General features: G+C 44.2%; 1 protein-coding gene and 2 non-coding genes across 6 annotated transcripts; all 3 read left to right on the top strand.

Moving 5' to 3' along the window:
• The first annotated feature begins 4162 nt into the window (after window positions 1-4162).
• On the top strand, window positions 4163-20499 carry KANSL2 (KAT8 regulatory NSL complex subunit 2). 4 transcript variants are annotated; one of them, XM_035101188.2, is made up of 10 exons: window positions 4163-4296; window positions 4948-5206; window positions 6704-6882; window positions 7609-7723; window positions 11572-11735; window positions 13154-13320; window positions 13617-13713; window positions 14575-14828; window positions 16936-17175; window positions 19842-20499. In XM_035101188.2, exons 2-10 carry the CDS (start codon window positions 4956-4958, stop codon window positions 19938-19940), a joined length of 1566 nt encoding a protein of 521 aa, XP_034957079.2. In that variant the 5' UTR covers window positions 4163-4296; window positions 4948-4955; the 3' UTR covers window positions 19941-20499. The 4 variants fall into 4 exon arrangements, with proteins under 4 accessions (XP_034957079.2, XP_034957091.2, XP_034957071.2 ...); XM_035101200.2 differs by having other exon boundaries at window positions 4208-4322; window positions 14575-14726; XM_035101180.2 differs by having other exon boundaries at window positions 4208-4322.
• Window positions 13786-13921, top strand: LOC118081641 (small nucleolar RNA SNORA2/SNORA34 family). The gene has a single exon (XR_004692108.1). It is a non-coding gene; the product is annotated as a small nucleolar RNA SNORA2/SNORA34 family (small nucleolar RNA).
• On the top strand, window positions 19548-19683 carry LOC118081642 (small nucleolar RNA SNORA2/SNORA34 family). The gene has a single exon (XR_004692109.1). It is a non-coding gene; the product is annotated as a small nucleolar RNA SNORA2/SNORA34 family (small nucleolar RNA).
• Window positions 20500-20634: the final 135 nt, after the last annotated feature.

Raw genomic sequence — 20634 nt, 5'->3', positions numbered from 1 at the left:
AGGAACTTGTGGCTCTCCAGATGTTGCTAGATTACAAATCTAATCAGCTCTAGCCAGCATGGTCAGTGGTTAGGGATGATGGGACTCATAGTTCAACGACATATGGGGGGCCAAAATTCCTACTCCTGAATTAAACCTAAAAGAAAATCTATTAAAACTCCATTCCTAGGCAATCTAAATTCTACACAAAGGAAAAAGTCTGAATAAAATGCAAATTTAGCAGCCTGTTATTTCTCACTGCAATGAACTCTGCAGGGCACTGACGCCTCAGCTTCACGATCTGTCCTTCCAGTGAGCACTCAGGGCTGATTTCCTTCAGAATGGATAGGTTTGATCTTCTTGCAGTCCATGGGACTCTCAAGAGTCTTCTCCAGCACCATAATTCAAAAGCATTAATTCTTCTTGATGGTCAAGCTCTCACTTCCATACATCACTACTGGGAAAACCATAGCTTTAACTATATGGATCTTTGTCGGCAAGGTGATGTCTCAGTTTTTTAAGATGCTGTCTAGGTTTGTCATTGCTTTTCTCCCAAGAAGCAGGCATCTTTTAATTTCGTGACTGCTGTCACCATCTGCAGTGATCATGGAATCCATGAAAGTAAAATCTCTCACTGCCTCCATTTCTTCCCCTTCTATTTGCCAGGAGGTGATGGGACCAGTGGCCATGATCTTGGGGGTTTTTTTATGTTGAGCTTCAGACCATATTTTACGTTCTCCTCTTTCACCCTCATTAAAAGGTTCTTTAATTCCTCCTCACTTTCTGCCATCAAGGTTGTGTCATCTGCATATCTGAGGTTGTTGATATTTCTTCCGGCAATCTTAATTCCGTTTTGGGATTCATCTAGTCCAGCCTTTCACATGATGAATTCTGCCTATAAGTTAAATAACCAGGGAGACAATATACAACCTTGTCATACTCCTTTCCCAATTTTGAACCAATCAGTTGTTCCATATCCAGTTCTAACTGTAGCTTCTTGTCCCACATAGAGATTTCTCAGGAGACAGATGAGGTGATCAGAACATGCTTAAATGTAAGGCATACTGAAAGTTGCATGAAATGCCATGATAGTATGGACTGCAAATTCAGTAGCAATTCTGCTAGGATGCAATGCAATAGTGGTGGAAGTCTGCCTATACTGCCAGAGACTGAACTATTATTATGCATATTTGTTGCTTTAGGCAAACATCTCTAAGTGACTTAAACCAATAATAGTAAAATGCACAAAATAACATGAAAAATAATAAAAGGTCAAGTATAATACCGTAAGTACTTAAACCATTAAAAACAACACTTTCACCACAACCCTAAAGGAAAGCAGACAATATATATCAGGGGTCCCCAAACTAAGGCCCGGGGGCCAGATGCCTTCTAAATCCAGCCCGCAGACAGTCCAGGAATCAGCATGTTTTTACATGAGTAGAATGTGTCCTTTTATTTAAAATGCATTTAAAATGCATCTCTGGGTTATTTGTGGGGCATAGGAATTTCTTCATATTTTTTTTTCAAAATATAGTCTGGCCCCCCACAAGGTCTGAGGGACAGTGGAAAAAAGTTTGCTGACCCCTGATCTATATATATATATATATATATATATATATATATATATATATATGTATGTAAAAAGGGCATGTGGGTGGGTTTCCACTTTTCTCCGAAACTGCTTGACCGATTGCATTCAAATTTGGACACAACATCCCATGCAAATGTCCAAAGGATCTTAGAAAGTTTGCAAAGACAAATGTCACACCTGGGCCACATAAGACCTCCAAAAAACCCTGTTCCAGAACACACAACTCACCCTAAAGTGCATGCTGGGAAATAGAAGCCAGAATCAGGAGACCTTGCACAACAGCGGCCTCTAGCGGCGGCTAAATTGGTACTGCAGGTAGGAAAGCTTCCCTCTCCACAGCAGCCTTTGCAGACTAGGCCGAGTAGAGGTTTGCAGACGAGGCCGAACTCAGCTTTGCAGACTAGGCTGAATAGAGGTGGGGGTTCCCCTGGGTGGGGAAGGGGGGAGGAGGGGTGGGAAAGGTCATGGGTCAGGACAGGGTGGGGCCAATCACAGGGATGAGCCAGGGTGGGGGGAGGAGTCTGAAGGGGAACTCTGAGGGCCCATTTAACAGACTAAGCCACAGCAACGAATACCTGACATGCAGGCCGGGATACGCCGCCACCGGGAAAATCGCAGGGGGGCGGGCAGGGGGATGGGGGGAGTCACAGGGATGAGTCGAGGGGTGGGGGGAGGGGTTACAGGGAGGGGACTGGAACCAGTCACAGGGATGTGAAGGGGGAGGGGGAACGATGCCTCATGGGTCGGGACAGGGTGGGGACAGTCACAGGGATGAACCGGGGGAGGGGCAGAATAGGTCATAGGTCAAGACAGAGTGAGGGGAGTCACAGGGATGAGCCACAGCAATGTGTGGCCAGGCCAGATAGTTACAAATAAAAACAAATGCCTGGGGGGCAAAAGAAATTAGATTGTCTAGTGCCCCAAAAGGTGTCAGTGTCAGTGCCAAGTAAGCCTCACTTGGGAAAGCATTCTTTAGATAAGGGAGCACTACTGAAGAAGCCCATTTTCTTGTTGCCACCTCTGGCGTGATAGCACTGATACTGCAGAAGTCTCCCAATATGCCAGTGGAGCTGTTCTGCCAGTGAAGGGGGTTATGGGTGGTATAAGGGGAAAGCACATTTAAACCATGCCTACACCTTTTCATTTTACAACTACACCCATGATAATAATGGAACTTTGCACCAATACCCAGCCATTTGGGGCAGACCAAAGTTGTTGAGGTTTTTGTTTTGTTTTTTGATAAATTCAAAGTTTTGCCCACACACCTGCCACTTGAGGGTCATATTCCACATATCTGGTGAAATTGGTTTTAGTCCACAAAAATGTATGCCATAATACAGAGGTAGCTAATGTGGGTGCCTTCTTCACTCCCAGCATGTGGAGAACTATGTAAGACCTGGTTACAGGTAGGTAGCCGTGTTGGTCTGGGTCGAAGTAAAATAAAAAAAATCCTTCAGTAGCACCTTAAAGACCAACTAAGGTTTTATTTTGGTATGAGCTTTCGTGTGCATGCACACGAAAGTTCATACCAAAATAAAAACTTAGTTGGTCTTTAAGGTGCTACTGAAGGAATTTTTTTATGTAAGACCTGTGGGAGATTACCGGTAACAGCCAAACCTAACAAATGCATATTCTAGCTAGCTAGTTTGAGGAGGGGCTAATTCCACAGAGCTGGATGTCTGATAGGCCAATGTTCAGGCCATTGATACATAGCTGCCAAGTTTTCCCTTTTCTCGCGAGGAAGCCTATTCAGCATAAGGGAAAATCCCTTAAAAAAAGGGATAACTTGGCAGCTATGTTGATATACAATTGGTAGAGAGGACACTCTGTAATGTCATTTCCCCTCTTTACCTGGAAAAGGAAGAGCAATATAGTCTTTCCTGTTCCTCACTTCCTTTGACCAGGTTAGAGCAGGCATGCTTCTGCTTGCTCCAGCTTTAGTACGGTATAACATGTCTGAAGCTGGTTGTACTGCAAATATAAGTATTTTGTCTGGAAAGATTTTTACAGGTACTGTGAATCAATCCATGATTAAAAGTAGGTAAATCTTTTTAAACTTCCCAAGTAGTTGCCTGATTCTTTATTAACAAGGATAAGACAGGGAAGCCAGCTTATTTCATAGCTAGACTTGTTCAAAACAAGGTTTAGCAGCCTAATTTCTATGCTTTGAATTTTGATACCAACGATGGACTTTTGAAAAAACTCTTCAACTCACGCAGCGTGAGCGCCTGGAGGGATAAATTGCAACCAGTACCGGTATATCCTCTCCTACCCATTAAAACTCATCCCACATGCCCATTCCTTAGAGGAAACGTGGGGTAAATATGCAACAAATAAATTATAATCATCCCTTGGCCATGCTGGCTGCGACTGATGTGGGTTGTGTTGAGTCCAACAGCAGTCTGAGGGCGCCATGTTGGGTCCGCTCCTCCCCAGCCTGAACGCAGCGCGAGGTCAGGCATTTAGCGTCTAACTTCAACCCCGCCCTCTTACGTGATGAAATGGTCACGACCGTGAGCGGCAGCAGCTACAGCCAGTAAATTAGTGGGGTCCCGCCCACTGGCAGCGCGCCGTTGGGCGTGGAGGAGAGAGGTAGAGGGAGACAGGAGGGCTTTTTCGCTCGAGTGACGCACCTATCCACCAATCCCGTCCCCGCTCTCTGCCTCCCGTTCGGGTTGGCTTGCGATGGCGAGCGGGAGGACTTGCTGAAGCGCGAGGCGAAGGTAAGATGGCGGCGGGGGTGACCAAGGTGAGGCGTTGTTTCTAATGTATCGTTTTATTCCGTTTTTTCCCGCTTCTAGTGGGCAAACTGCTCCGCATTTCGTTGGCCAGGCGTGTGCCGTGGGGCTTTGGTGGTTTGGAGACGAAAGCCGAAGGTGGGAGCTGCGGCTGCGGGTGGGGAGCTCGGGCGAAGCCCCTGGCGGGAGGTGGCCAGCTCTTCCCATAGGGGAGCTCAGCAAGAATAAATGCGATGTCTTTTATTTCCCCATTTCAATTTTCTACAACGGCTGTCTCCCTCCCCCCATCACACTCCACTACCTTCTATATATATATTAATTTAACCACAAGGCAAGAAAATCAAGAAGTCTGCCCTAATAACTTAAAGAAGGAAAAGGGCCATAATGGGAGGGGGAGGGGTGGGGGGCGAGACCCCATTACGTTGCTTTCTCCCAAAACTTCGAGCAGCTTGGATGGAGTTTGGATATTTTTTTTCCATCGTAATTCGATAAAGCTGAGGAAGGCCAAGGTTGAAATCTTGTGCCTGGAAACTGATAGATTTAACAGGTTCCTCCCCCCACCCGCGTTCTTATGGTTATGTATTCACACCCTCTGTGTCAGTGGTGCTGCAGAGATTAATAAGATGCTCCTTGCAGACGCTGACATGAACAGAATTCGCATCCACGTGTTGCCTTCAAGTCGGGGACGACTCACCCCTGTGCCAAGGCCCCAAGAGGCCTTGTCATGTGCCTTTGCTCACCGGCAGTGCTCCCAGCCTCGTTTGGAAGGACACGAGTTCTGCATAAAGCACATTCTTGAAGACAGGAATGCGCCTTTCAAGCAATGCAGCTACATTTCCACAAAGAATGGGAAGAGGTGTCCAAGCGCAGCTCCCAAGCCTGAGAAAAAGGATGGGTATGTGTTACGTATGTTCAGATTATCTGTGGAGAGCTGACCAGGCTTCATCCATGTACAGTTGAAATCACATCACTTAAACATGTGCAAGTTGTGAGATGTACCAAGTATTCATACTCATGTTATGTTACTGCATGAGTCCTTGCTCTGGGCATGCCTTCATTAGGTGGCATATCCAGATCAATTTCTGAAGTGGCTGGTTACCTGTATGCATAGCAAAAACAAACTGCCATGGAGTATATGAAGAAGTGTGCATGCACACGAAAGCTCATACGAATGACAAACTTAGTTGGTCTCTAAGGTGCTACTGGAAGGAATTTTTTTATTTTGCCATGGAGCGTTTATTTTATTAGAAAAATTTATAAACTGCTTAATAAAAATCTCCCTCTAAGTGCTTTATGTAAAACCTTAAAAAAACCGCTTATCAATCATATGATAACTAAATTATGTGTCTGGGTAAAAAAAAGGTAAAGGACCCCTGACAGTTAAGTCACGTCGTGAATGACTCTGGGGTTGCGGCGCCCATCTCACTTTGCTGGCCAAGGGAGCCAACATTTGTCCGCAGACAGTTTTTCTGGGTCATGTGGCCAGCATGACTAAACAAGAGCAGCGCACGGAAACATCGTTTACCTCCCCACCGGGGCAGGCGGTACCTATTTATCTACTTGCACTTTGACATGCTTTCGGACTGCTAGGTTGGCAGGAGCTGGGACTGAGCAACGGGAGCTCACCCCCTTGCGGGGATTCGAACCGCCGACCTTCCAATCAGCAAGCCCTAGGCTCAGTGACACCAAATTGGGAGGGGTGGCTAATACCCCAGAGCAGTGTTTCTCAACCTTTTTTGGGCCACGACACACTTGTTCCTAAACATTAGGAAGAACTTCCCGACAGTAAGAGCTGTTTGACAGTGGAATTTGCTGCCAAGGAGTGTCGTGGAGTCTGCTTCTTTGGAGGTCTTTAAGTAGAGGCTTGACAGCCATCTGTCAGGAACGCTTTGATGGTGTTTCCTGCTTGGCAGGGGTTTGGACTGGATGGCCCTTGTGGTCTCTTCCAACTCTATGATTCTATGATTCCTAACCAGTTAAGGGCTTTATATACTAATAGTAAAGCCTTGAACTTGGCCCAGTAAAAAAATCTGTAGCTGGTGCAGATCTTTAATAAAATTGTGGTAGGCTTTCACTCCTGTTAGTAGTCCTGCTGCAGCATACTGCATAATGTACAGTTTTTGAGAGACAACTGCAAAGAGAGCCCCACATACACTGCAAAGAAGTAATGCAGTTACAAGCTATTCTGGTCCAGCAATGGTTGCAGCTGTTGTAAATGATTTGCTCAGTTTCAGAATCTAGGCTGCCATCAACAGGTTTTGTGTTCATTTCTACACTATACACAAAATGAAAACATACTTACTGCTGATTGTTTTATTATCAGTACTACTTTAGAAAAGGTTTGTATTTGGGAGCCAGAAAAGGTTGGTTTCTCTTTTGCCTCCCCATCTAGGGTATCGTTTTGTGCTGAACATGCTCGTAGAAATGCCCTGGCACTGCAGGCTCAGATAAAGAAGTCCAACCCTAGTCCTGTGCGGGAGTCCCTTCTCTGTCAGCTGAGCTCCTATGCCAAGACAGAACTGGGCTCCCAGACTTCAGAGAGTAACCGCAGTGAGGCTAGCAGAATACTGGGTAAGTTGAATAGGTGGTGATGGCATTGATCTGGTCATTAAAATAGGGTCTGTTACATCCTAATTAAAAATATTTTTAATTATCATTGAAAAGTAAAAGCCATCCAAGAGAGAAGATGGAAGCAGTGGATGTTAGATTTTTCACTCAGTGCTGTTTTATATATGCTGTTTTTTGTTACATGCCCTTCCCAATGCTGCTTTTTATAACCTGCTGGCCAAAATGTCAGGATGAGCAACCTATTGAACTGTAGAAGGGACAAGATTTGCAGAATCATAAAGCTGGTAAACTTCCAAAAAAAAAATTGTCTTCTGATTTCTGATTTGTCATTATGCTCATTCGTATGTGGTCATGAATACTAATTTTTTATTTAAGAAAAACCCAAATCTCTTGGTTCTGTGTCATAGGATGAGCAGCCCAATGTACTGGGAAAGAGGAAGAATGTTTATAGGGCTGTCTTGCAGCAATGTGCCCAATCTGGTTATAGTGTGCAGTTTGTTTCTGTGATCAAAGCTAGGTCTCTTAAGATTATGTAGAACTGTTGGACAATGGAAACCAGAATTAGTTGGTAGGACCATCCCTTTTCTCTTCCCCCCCCTCCACCTTTTGGCTTTCCTTCTCTCCTCCCCGCCCTTCTTAATGCATAGCATATGCTCCAGGGATACCCACATGAATTAGATCCTTAAGAAAACTTTTCTCCAAATAACAAATGGGTTATTCTTCCTTCAGACGAGGACAGCTGGAGTGATGGAGAGCAGGAGCCTCTTACTGTAGATCAGACATGGAGAGGAGATCCCGACAGTGAAGCAGATAGCATTGACAGTGACCAGGAGGACCCCCTTAAGTGAGTCATATGAATGGTGAATTGCTGTTGTATGACACATCATAATTAAGAATTCCTGTCAACAGATGCTGAGAACTTCATTCCAATATAAGTCATCTTCAGGAAAAATGTGGTGGCCTTTGGATGACGTACCGCATAAGAGAATGGCTAGAGGATATAGATATATAATATTTTTATTGAAGAAAAAGAATTTTTAAACAATACAAATTACCAATCACAAAGCCAATTACAATTTCCCCCCTTTCCCCCTCACATCCCTCCCTCCCCCACCCTCTCAAGACTTCCCTCAGCTCCCCTCTGATTTGTTTGTACATACTGTTTTCTGCATGTTATAAAATTGTACCTTACATTATCTACCATATCTTCTACTAATAAATTGTGTGTGTTTATTCAAAACCTGCCAAGGAGTCCAAATCCTTTTGTTGTCTTTTTAAATAGTTTGTAAAAAGTTCCCATTCCTCTTTGAAGTCACAGTTGTCCTTCTCACGTAGTTTGTATGTCATCTTTGCCAACTCCGCATAACTCATCAGTTTTTCTTGCCATTGTTCTTTCATTGGGATTTCCTTATTCTTCCATCTTTGTGCTAACAAGACTCTTGCCACTGTTGTAGCGTACATAAATAAGTTCTTTATTTTCCTTGGCAGGTCTTGTCCTAGAATCCGTAACGGAAATGCTTCTGTTTTTTTTTTTACAAATGTCATTTTAAACATCTTTTTCAATTCATTATACATATATCTTCTCCCAGAATTTTTTTACTTCTCTACATTCCCACCACATATGATATAAAGTACCTTCTTTTTCTTTACATTTCCAACATATGTTTGACCCGGTTTTACACATTTTTGCCATTTTTACTGGTGTAATATACCACCTGTACACCATTTTCATGTAGTTTTCCTTCAAAAGAGAACAATCTGTAAATTTCAAATCCAGCTTCCATAATTTTTCCCAGTCCTCAAATTGTATGTTGTGTCCTATATCTTGTGCCCATTTAATCATGACTGATTTGACCTCCTTGTCTTTTGTTTCCCATTCTAGAAGACTACTGTATGCTTTCTTCAATAGTTTTGCTTCTTCTATAACCTCCTTTTGAAATATGGAGATTGTATAGTTAAACCCTTTTTTTAAATCCTCCTTGAACATCTCATTTAAATGTCTATAATGCAACCAACTCTGAAAATGTTGGTTTTCTTTAATTTCTTCATAGTCTTTTAATTTCCATTTTCCTTCTTGATATTTCAATAGATCTCGATATGTAGGCCACTTTCCCTTTTTGCCAAGCGGTTTGAGTAGCGAAGCTTCTATTGGTGATAACCACCAAGGTGTTTTTTGTTCTATTAAATCCTTATGCCTTTCCCACACTCTCATTAATGATATCCTAATTATATGGTTATAAAATCCTTTATGTACTTTCCCTTTCCCATACCATAAGTATGCCATCCATATCTATTATCACGTCCTCCCAAATCTAATGCTTCTTCCTTTTCCAGTTATATCCAGTCCCTAATCCAAACCAAACATGCAGCCTCATAATATAATTTAAGGTCTGGGAGGACAAAGCCGCCTCTTTCTTTTGTATCTGTAAGTATCTTATGTTTAATCCTTGACCTTTTGCCCCCCCCCCCCCGGGACAAATTTAGAAATATCCTTTTGCTATCTTTTGAGGCAATCATCCTTAACCATTACTGGGACTGTCTGAAAAAGAAAGAGCATTTTCATTCAAACCATTCACATTCCAACTTAATATTTTAAGATTGGCCATTTTCAGAGTCACTTACAATATCCATTTTTCCACCTCCCTTCTGCTAGAGGGTCTGTTTTCCAGGACAGGTGGATATTTTAATTCTTGCACTTCTGGAGCAGATACAGTATAGTCATGCTATCCAAATGCAATCTTAGTTGACAGTTCTGTTTTTGAGCAGTCCGAAAATAGAATGATAGAATCATAGAGTTGGAAGAGACCACAAGGGCCATCCAGTCCAACCCCCTGCCAAGCAGGAAACACCATCAAAGCATTCCTGACAGATGGCTGTCAAGCCTCTGCTTAAAGACCTCCAAAGAAGGAGACTCCACCACACTCCTTGGCAGCAAATTCCACTGCCGAACAGCTCTTACTGTCAGGAAGTTCTTCCTAATGTTTGGGTGGAATTTTCTTTCTTGTAGTTTGAATCCGTTGCTCCGTGTCCGCTTCTCTGGAGCAGCAGAAAACAACCTTTCTCCCTCCTGGCTAAACATACCCAGCTCCCTAATCCATTCCTCATAAGGCATCGTTTCCAGGCCTTTGACCATTTTGGTTGCCCTCTTCTGGACACGTTCCAGCTTATCAGTATCCTTCTTGAACTGTGGTGCCCAGAACTGGACACAGTACTCCAGGTGAGGTCTGACCAGAGCAGAATACAGTGGTACTATTACTTCCCTTGATCTAGATGCTATACTCCTATTGATGCAGCCCAGAATTGCATTGGCTTTTTTAGCTGCTGCATCACACTGCTGACTCATGTCAAGTTTGTGGTCTACCAAGACTCCTAGATCCTTTTCACATGTACTGCTCTCAAGCCAGGTGTCTCCCATCCTGTATTTGTGCCTTTCATTTTTTTTGCCCAAGTGTAGTACTTTACATTTCTCCTTGTTAAAATTCATCTTGTTTGCTTTGGCCCAGTTGTCTAATCTGTTAAGGTCATTCTGAAGTGTGATCCTGTCCTCTGGGGTGTTAGCCACCCCTCCCAATTTGGTGTCATCTGCAAACTTGCTCAGGATGCCCTCAAGCCCATCATCCAAGTCATTGATAAAGATGTTGAACAAGACTGGGCCCAAGACAGAACCCTGTGGCACCCCACTAGTCACTACTCTCCAGGATGAGGAGGAGCCATTGATGAGCACCCTTTGGGTTCGGTCAGTAAGCCAGTTACAAATCCACTGAATGGTAGCATTGTCTAGCCCACATTTTACCAGCTTCTTTACAAGAATATCATGGGGCACCTTGTCAAAGGCCTTGCTGAAATCAAGATAGGCTACATCCACAGCGTTCCCTTCATCTACCAGGCTTGTAATTCTGTCAAAAAATGAGATCAGATTAATAGATCGATAGACTTTGAGAATTCCTTTGTGCCCAGACACTTTCATTAAAAATATATATTTAGGCTGCATTTAAAAGTGAAAACTTTCTCAAGGATGAGAAAATCATAACTAAAATATAAAACCAGCATCACCACATACGTTCATTTATATATGTGTGAAAGCACCCTTTTCCATGTGCTAGCCCCCAGAATGTACAGCAGTTGTTTGTTGTATCCTTAAGGCGTTGGCCAGGTTACTGTTATGAAAGAAATGTTATCCCCTAACCTCTCTAATTGTGATTACAAACAGCAGCTCAATTGAAGCCTTAAAATGGCTCAAAAAGTGGTTTTAACTTTAGAACCAAGCCATCTCCATTGTAGCCACTCCAGGTATTTGTGTTGAGTTTGTCAAGTTAGCATCCTCTCTTAAAAGGTTAACGAAAATCCTGCTCTAAGTACAGTATATTCCGGCGTATAAGACGACTGGGCATATAAGACAACCCCCAACTTTCCCAGTCAAAATATAGAGTTTGGGATATACTCGCCCTATAAGAAATACGACCAGGCGTATAAGACGACCACCGACTTTTGAGAAGATTTTCCTGGGTTAAAAAGTAGTCTTATACACAGGAATATACAGTATTCCTGTTGAAGGTCACAGGTCTACCTGATTCAGTGCTTTGCTGTTAAATGGCTTCCTTTTGCTACTTGACACTACTTTCTTCCTTTTTAATGACTTGAGAAAATGTGACTTGGATTGCTTCCTTATTAAATCGGATCCTGTTTCTGCAGACATGCTGGTGTGTACACCGCTGAGGAAGTGGCACTGATCATGCGAGAAAAACTCATCCGGCTGCAGTCTCTATATATTGATCAGTTCAAACGACTTCAACATCTCCTGAAAGAGAAAAAACGACGGTACTTACACAGCCGCAAGGTGGAACATGAGGCCATAGGTAAACAGCCATTGTCCTGTACATAAGCATTATTGGGTTGCAGCTCAGAGGCTTTGCTAAAGCTGTTCTAAAATTCATTAGGACAATCTGAAAGCAGTTTCCCAAGAGCTAGAATGCTTAATGCTTGACAAGTATTTCTGTAGATTTTTCATTACTTGTTATATCTACTGAAATTGTTTTCATAAGTCATCTTCCAATGAGCTAGGACATTTCCAAATCCTAGTTAGGAGTATTGAGCATCATTTGTCCCCAATGGTAGGAGAGTGCATAGGAAGGAATTCAATGTAGTGCTTAGCAGGTTGCTGTGTCAGCACAAACATTTCTGCTTGCCTGATGAAACGACCTGCCTCTCCTGCTCTTCAGCGGGTTCTCCCAACCCCCAGAGGCAATATGGGGAAGGGGGCAAAGGCCCCATTGCACAGGCTTCTGGCAGGGCCACAAGTGTGGGACTTGTTCCACACATGACTTTGGAAACCTGATGGAAGCATCAAAGGAGATGCGGACTCCTGCAGTTACTAACAAATAGTATACAATTCCTTGAAGTTTAAATGGTGAAGAGTATTTTCTCTGGTTAAATACACCTACAGTTGACTACCCTGTAACACCAGTTGGGTAACTTTCCCTACACAGTATCAAAACTTGATTTCCTAACACCTACCACTAATCAATTCTACAGGTTCTTTTACAAAATTTTACAAGTTAGCTGTCTTGAAACAGTTGCTCTTTAAAGGTGGCATAAAGCATTCCATGGGACAATCTGCAAGCAGAGAAATATAGAAAGGATCCTGTATAATCTTGTGGCTTGGTGCTTTTCCTAGACAATTTTTTCAAAATTGTGTGAAATGTTACTGGTTTTCATAGTAAGACATTGATGATCCAGGATAGTGGGTTTAGTACAGATTTGTTTTTGTGTGCATTTTGTATTGAGTGTAATATAATGAGGACCCAGGTGGCGCTGTGGGTTAAACCACTGAGCCTAGGACTTGCTGATTTGAAGGTCAGCGGTTCGAATCCCTGTGACGGGGTGAGCTCCCGTTGCTCGGTCCCAGCTCCTGCCAACGTCAAAGTGCAAGTAGATAAATAGGAACCGCTACAGCGGGAAGGTAAACAGTGTTTCCATGTGCTGCTCTGGTTTGCCAGAAGTGGCTTTGTCATGCTGGCCACATGACCTGGAAGCTATACGCCGGCTCCCTCGGCCAATAATGCAAGATGAGCGCGCAACCCCAGAGTCGGTCACGACTGGACCTAATGGTCAGGGGTCCCTTTACCTTTATAAACAAGAAGGAAGTGTTGAGCTCAAGTAAAAAATAATCTTCTCAAAAGAGGTTCACTAAACTAGCAGGTGCTTTGTTGGGATTGACAAGAATCAGGGCAGTGCTTTGAGTCTGCCTTGAGGATGCTTCCTTGGTGTCTTCCAGGTAGCAGCCTCCTGACAGGCCCAGAGGGACTTCTGGCTAAAGAACGTGAGAACCTGAAACGGCTGAAATACTTGAGGCGATATCGGCAGCGTTATGGTGTGGAAGCTCTTCTACACCGGCAGTTGAAGGAACGCAGAATGCTGGTCACTGAGGGTGCTGCCCAGCAGGTACTTGAGTCAGGCTGTGCTTCTGTACCTACTAGGCACAGTGGAGCTAGAAATTGTGGGTTTTGTGATTTTGCTCTGAAATGTTGGAAGATTTTCAGATATGACACTTTGTTTTGAACAGGGCACAAACTTATTGTATCGGCTCAGCCTCTTACATTATTACGAATACATGTGGAAAGAGATGTTGAGATGATTCTCTATTGTGTGTATTTTGATTTCTGAATGGAAGAATGTATTCCTGTAAGAGGTAGCAGCTTTTCCACCAACAGCCTGCAAAATTATCTTGTGCTCTGCAGGCACACACCACCCGTTCTAGCCAGAGGTGTTTGGCCTTTGTGGATGATGTTCGATGTTCCAACCAGTCTCTTCCAATGACAAGACACTGCCTTACTCGTATCCTTTTAACCTATCAGTTGTCTGTATTAGTAGTTCTGGAAGTAGGAGAAGAATTGAATTGTTTTTGTTTTGGCCCTGAATCAAGGCTGCTGGCTTGCTATAGCCACTGGTTTCAAACAGGCGCCCAAAGAAATGTCTTCCTATGGTCTGTTGGCTGTTCAATTGCTTTAGACTAGAACAGCCAGTTCAGTTGGAAGCAACAAGCAAACCTCAAACTACAATAAGGTCACTGTCTGAAACAAGACTGATCCCTTCAGAATCACATACTTGAGTAGTTCCAGTTCCAGGATGATCTTTAAATCTTATTTTCTGAACTTAGACATAATTTGCTGCTGACTTTGTGTTATATTATCCTAGTAGTCTATTCCTGCATTAATTATTCAGCTGCTTTTGGTTTGCTCACAGCTGACTACTAGTTGTGATATGCAGAAGAAAAATTATCTACTAAAAATTCAAGCCCCATGAGTTTATAAGCTGGTTTTTACTTTGAGGCTAAAGTCCAGCATTTCCCCCTTAATATGGCGGTGTACTGCTACAGTAAATTTAAGGTGCTCTAGATTATTTATGTATGGATTATGATACTGCACATGGAGTTCAGATGTGCACCTTGATATTTTCTTCTAAATAGAAGTATTTCCAAGGAAAATGGAAATAAATAGGGACCTGTCACCTGCCATTCTATATATCTTATGTACTCTTCTGCAAATTATTCATTATTTTTAATGAAACATACAAAATTGCAGGCCTGCTGACTTACTAAAAGTCTGCTTTTAACACTTCCTTTTAGTTCTCATGTCCTGGAACATCTGATCTTGCCTTTTCGCGAATCTTGCTTGTCTCCTTTGACTGCGTCTTTAGATATTTGCCAGGATACCAACCAGCTTCTATTTAAGCTGTGCCAAGGGTCAGAAGAAGCACCCTGCAGCAAGCCAGTGCCTGTAAGCCTCTCCGAAGACCCCTGCTGCCCACTCCATCTCCAGCTACCACCTCAGATGTATGTTCCTGAACAGGTACTGTCTGTTCCCGAGGAGCTGGAAGCTGCTTCCATGGATCTGTACTTGAGCGCAGCTGAACTCCGGCCCACAGAGAGCTTGCCGCTGGAGTTCAGTGATGTAAGTGAATTGTAATGCAGCACCTGCCCATGGCACTTCAGAAGGCACAGTTACCTCTAACCTGGGTATGAGTACTTCAGTAATGACATGGGTTGAAGCTACATGTAAATGAATAAGGGGGAAGAGTTCTGATACATCAAAAGCATGGATTATCTAGGAGAAGCAGGGACCATGGGCGTGGTGAACAGGGCTGACCTTTGAGTACAGGAAAAAGTGTGTCACTTGAAAAAGTAGGTTGCTAATGCCATGCCTGTCGGTATTTCTAAAGGACTTGAATAAATTTGGTGCATTAAAATAAAGCAGACCCTATTCTCAGGTTTGCAGTCTAAATAATAGGCTAAACTGACAACTGAAGGGGAACAGAGTGAAAACTCAAGGTGCAAGATCAAGCTGATTGAGCAAACATTTAGAGGGTTTCCGAGAGACTTCCAGGCATAGGAAGCAAGAAAGGAGAAAGGAGGCTGTTGGGGCATGAAGAGTGTTATTTTGGATTAATAGGAGAATACTTTCTGGGGAACAAAGAGTGAGGGGGATAAAGAGATTAGTGGGTGTGAGAAAATGAAGACACTTGAAAGTTCCTTTTATAACAAGCGAAGGGAGAGCTAAAGTAGAGAATGGAGGCATAGTATGATCAAATGCTTCTTCCTCCATGTTAAATAGAGGCACTTACACCTGTGGAAAACCTAGTTTTCTTTGCTACATTGACTTTGTGTATACATGTGGGTTTTTTTTGGGGGGGGCACTTGGGATGTGTGGTCTCCCAGCTGCTTGCAGATGTACATTTCTTGGAGGTGTGCTGTCTTGGAATATGTAGTTTTAGCTTTGCCTAGAAAAGCAACACATAAATGTTTTAAAATAAATAGATTAAGAATGAAATTGTGGGTTCCTCAGTATGTATTTTGAGCAAACACTTGTATTTGTGTAGGGCATTGAATTGATGGCCTGTTGTCATGTTCCTTGCCCTGACTGAATTTTAAGTGAAGTAATTTTGTCTATTCATATAAAGGGTTAGATTGAACCTTTTGTAACTCTTTGAAAACATCAGACCTTTAAAATCCGTATTTAAATGCTTTTTTTTAAAAGCAGCTTTTTCTCTATCCCATAAGGGTTATTAATCCTTGGATTACTAGGATGGCCTGTGTATTTGCTAAATCTGTGTACTTTATAAAAACACAGCATGCTGACTGAAATGTCTGTCTTCTAAAAATAATAGTGTAAAATCAGCTAGCAGTTTCATTCTAGGGCCAGCTCTGAAAGTGGTACTGAAAATAGTGATGGTGTCAGGCTTATGCTGAACATAAGGACATTTGTGGAGACTTGTGTAATGGGGGATATTGAGTCCTATCAGGCCATACTGCTTCTGTAGGGACCCTCTTCACATTCATGCAGCTTACATCCCACTGTAGGGAGGGAGTTGGAGGTCTGCCACGTAGTTCAACAAGGTCTATTGGGTACAATGAACACTGATCAGATTAGTTTCTCATACATAACTTGTTCTGAAGTGCAAGCACTGGGATGGTGGCTTTACCATGTGATTGCAAATGGGGACATTTTCTGTGGGGAGTAGAGTGTATTAATGAGCTTCTGTGTGGGTCTTTAATATCTTTTCCAAGAGGAACGTTGGGGCTTAATCCCTGCTGCTTTCTGGGTTACACTGGATTCCAGCTGCAAAGCCCTAGGCAGCTTTGTATGATCCCTGATGGCATTTATGCCATTATTTTGCTGTTTCAATTAAAATCAAAATCTCCCTAGATAGAAGTGTCCATATATTTGTTCTGAAACTATTCTGTTTTGAGGTAGAACCCTATCAAGAGGCAGCTATGGTCTGTCTCATTTTATCAAAGTGGCTGTTCTGGAATCACAAGCATCTCCTTTCTCTGTCTGCAAAAATGACTGTTAAGCTAAAAAGCAGACTCTGTGTGCCTTTTAATAAAATAAGGATGTCAGTCTGATTTTCATGTTTACTTTCAGCACATGCTGACTTTGTTTGATTCCTGCTTCCCTTCAGAAGAAGCTGAAATACTATTAGGAATGGGTTAAGGGAGGGGGACTGGAAACACCGTTTTGCCACATCTCAAAATGGTTTGTTTGGATTTCTCTGTGACAGGACTTGGATGTTGTTGGGGATGGCATGCAATGCCCCCCTTCTCCTCTGCTCTCTGATCCTTCTACTTCTCTTGAGAACCTATTAAACAAAAGTGATGCTGAAACCCCCACAAATGTGCCACCAAGTGAAGAGTTTGCTCAACAAGGACTTCTGAACCAGACAGCACAGCCAGGCAGAGTGTTTTTCCCCAGACAAACGGCATTTTCTGCTTCAGAATTGCTACAAGAGCTACCCTCACAGGTACTGAGCTGGGCCTGGAAGAAGCTGCATGGGGTGTGAGTGCATTAAGGTTTGCTGGCGAAGGTCTTGCCTCCACTAAAGTCCAATGAGATTGCCTGTTCTGTAAAGATTTTCTTGAAGTCAGCCTGAATATGTGCGTAGGCTAGCCACTAAGGAAGAGGCAACCCATGCTTGTTTGTCAAGGGGATTAGCCATCTGCTCATTGTATGTTGGAGGAGGGAAGAGGACCGTCCCCCAGCCGTGTAACATTGCACAGCTGGCCTGGCGCATTAATGCAGGGGTGGGCAGTGGGTTAGGAGCTGGCAGGTGGCTGATGCTGTTTGTTTGAGTTTCCAGAACCGTGATTGGGTTCTATTTCTATTTCTATTTCTTTAATGTTTTATTACTATTTCTTTAATGTTTTCTCATCTTCGTTTTTTGGTGGCATTCTGCTAAATATATACCCGTGTTTCCCCTTTTTTAAGACACCGTCTTATAACTTTTTTCTCGCAAAAAAACACAGGGTGTCTTATTTTCAGTGGGGTGTCTTATTTTTTTATTACCTGTCATCTAGCCCAAATTCTACCATCAAGTTACCCCAAAGCAGATGCAGCACATGAGTGTCTGAAGAGAGGGGAAAGAGACGGAAAAGGAGGGAGGGAGAGAAGTTCCAGAGCAACCCCCCAGCCCTCCGGATGCTGTGGGGCTGCAGTTCCCATTATCCCCAACCACTGGCCATGCTGGCTATTGGGAGTTGGAGTCCAGCAGCACCTGAAAGCCTGGCTTGGATGAACATCTTCTCCTTAGCCCTCCCCATCCGCTACGCTTTGAGCAACGTGACGATGGGGCAGAGCCGATCTGGGGAGGAAAGGTGGGGAGGCGGCAGCTGGGGAAGGTGGGGTTGGATTGAACCCTGAGAAAAGCAAACCCAAAAGGTCCACACCTCCTGTTTCTTGTGCCCATTTCTGCTTTGCTGCAGATAATATTTTTAAAAGGAAAAGGAAACTACCCAGTTATCTTCCTTTTTAAATGTGAAATTTAAACAGACAACAGAGTTCAATGGTTGTAAAGAACTAAGGAAAGACGTCTGTGCATTTCTCAATTGGCCGGGAGGGTTCCACAATTACACACACACACACAGAAAAGAAACGGAGGGGTGAAATTGTAATAATAGTGATGATGATAAGATATAGTTTGCATTTCTGTACATTGCAAAAAGGGAAGAAAACAAGAAAATGCAAGAATCCAAAAGGCACACCCCAGTCGCCCTCCCACCCAGGCCCCTGATTTCTGCCGATCCGGAGGCCACTGGCTTACGTGGTTCGCTCGGCCCGGCAGGGCGCTCCAAGTGCTTGGCGCTGCGGAGCGTTTGGCGTGCTCCACGCTGCAGCTGCCGGTTCTGGGTGGCGGGGAAGCAGGTCTCCTTGGCCGGGCCAAGCGGAGGCCGCTGGCTCAGGCGCTCCGCCCGGCCCGACAGAGTGCTCCAAGCGCTCAGTCCTGCAGAGCGCTCGGCGCGCTCCACACTGCAGCAGCCGGATCTGGGCGGCGGGGAGGCAGGTCTCCGCCGGGCCAGGCGGAGGCCGCTGGCTCAGGCGCTCCGCCCGGCCCGACAGAGCGCTCCAAGCGCTCAGTCCTGCAGAGCGCTCCAAGTGCTCCATGCTGCAGCCGCCACTTCTGGGCGGCAGGGAGGCAGGTCTCCTCGGCCGGGCCAAGCGGACGCCGCTGGCTCAGGCGCTCCACCCGGCCCGACAGAGCGCTCCAAGTGCTCAGTCCTGCAGAGCGCTCCAAGTGCTCCATGCTGCAGCCGCCACTTCTGGGCGGCAGGGAGGCAGGTCTCATCGGCCGGGTCAAGCGGAGGCCGCTGGCTCAAGCGCTCCGCCCGGCCCGACAGAGCGCTCCAAGCGCTCGATGCTGCGGAGCGCTTGGCACGCTCCACGCTGCAGCCACCGGTTCTGGGCGGCAGGCCTCCTCGGCCGGGCGGAGGCAAAACCGCTGGCTCGGGTGCTCTGCGCGCTCGCCGCTGCAGCAGCAGCTGGCTCCAGGCACCAAGCCGGCAGGCCTCCTGCTGCTGCAGCCGGCGTTCTGAGTCCCGCTGGCTGGCTGGGGCCCTCGGCGGTCTCGCTCCACACGGCATGGAGGTATGTCTTATTTTCAGGGTATGTCTTATATTTCACAAATGTTTAAAAATCCTGCCATGGCTTACTTTATGGCTACGTCTTAAAAAAGGGGAAACACGGTATATATATTTACATGAGTTCAGCTTATACCTGTTTGTTGTGCACATATTTGTTCTCTCAATTCTGCTCAAGACAAAGACTGTTTTCCTCCCATGCCCTCTTAAATGGAGACTTTTAATTGTCTTACCAACCAGGAATCGAAACCGATCCATTCTGCAGGCCTTGAATTGAAGGCTAATGGTTTGCTGTCACCATTGGTTTCAAGCAGGTGCCCAGAGGAAATCTTTCCCATGGTCTGTTGGCTGTTTTGAATGTTTGAATGGATTAGCCAATTCACTGGGGAGTAACATCCAACAAAAGGGGAGAAAGCACCTTCTCTGGCCTGGGTATGACCTGATTCTAGAGTTGCTGTATTGCATCCTTTGCATAGGAACACACTAGGTCCAGTTTCTGTATAAAAAAAAAAGCATAGGATACGATTGTCAATTTTATCCTCTCTGTTTCTACTAGAATATACAGCATCTTGTGACAACTGGGCCGGGACTGGAGGAGGGTAAAAAGGAAGAACCTGCAACCAATGGGAATTCAGAACCAGCTTCCATCAGCTGATAAAACTCAAAACAGATGGCAATCCCCCCCTTGACGATGAAGCATCTGCTACTCTTGGACTCCTGGTTCTGTGTGTTCCTCCATCTCCATATTAAATATTTCTAGATTAGTGAAATCTCTTTCTGGAAGGCCACATGGCTGGCAGGTTTTGGGTGCTTTTCTAGTGGCTGATAGCCTTTTAGGGTTGCTTGGTTTTTAATAATTGGTACTGATATAAATTCCGATAAGGCATGAGAGAATACAAACACTGGGGAGCCACACCTAGTTTATATTCATAGTCCTAAATTCATAATAAAAGGGAATGGCTTGGAAAACATTTTGTAACTGGATTATTGGGACTATGTTTTAAGTCATGGATTTGTCCATGCTAAAGAGGTTTGTGAAGTGCTGTGCACTTGCCTGGTGATGTCTGATGGTGTCGATGCTGCACAGCTATCCCTTCTCTTTCTTTCTTTCTTTCTTTCTTTCTGGCATTTAAGTCTGTAATCAAATATCCACCTGTAGCTTTAACTTGTGTACATATCCCATGTAGTATAATAAAGACACTGGATAATGTTTATAGCTTGCTTTTACAACTATGACTTTGATTGGTACATAAGAAGAGCTGTACTGGATCGGACCAAAGGCCCACCTAGTCCAACATACTGTTTTCACAGCAGCTAACCAAGTGCCTATGAGTAGCCTAGAATCAGGA

Source organism: Zootoca vivipara, chromosome 2 (genome assembly GCF_963506605.1).
Source record: "Zootoca vivipara chromosome 2, rZooViv1.1, whole genome shotgun sequence".
In the NCBI taxonomy this organism is placed as follows: domain Eukaryota; kingdom Metazoa; phylum Chordata; class Lepidosauria; order Squamata; family Lacertidae; genus Zootoca; species Zootoca vivipara.
Note: the sequence above shows the minus strand (reverse complement) of the source record. Positions and strands in the feature narration are given on the sequence as shown.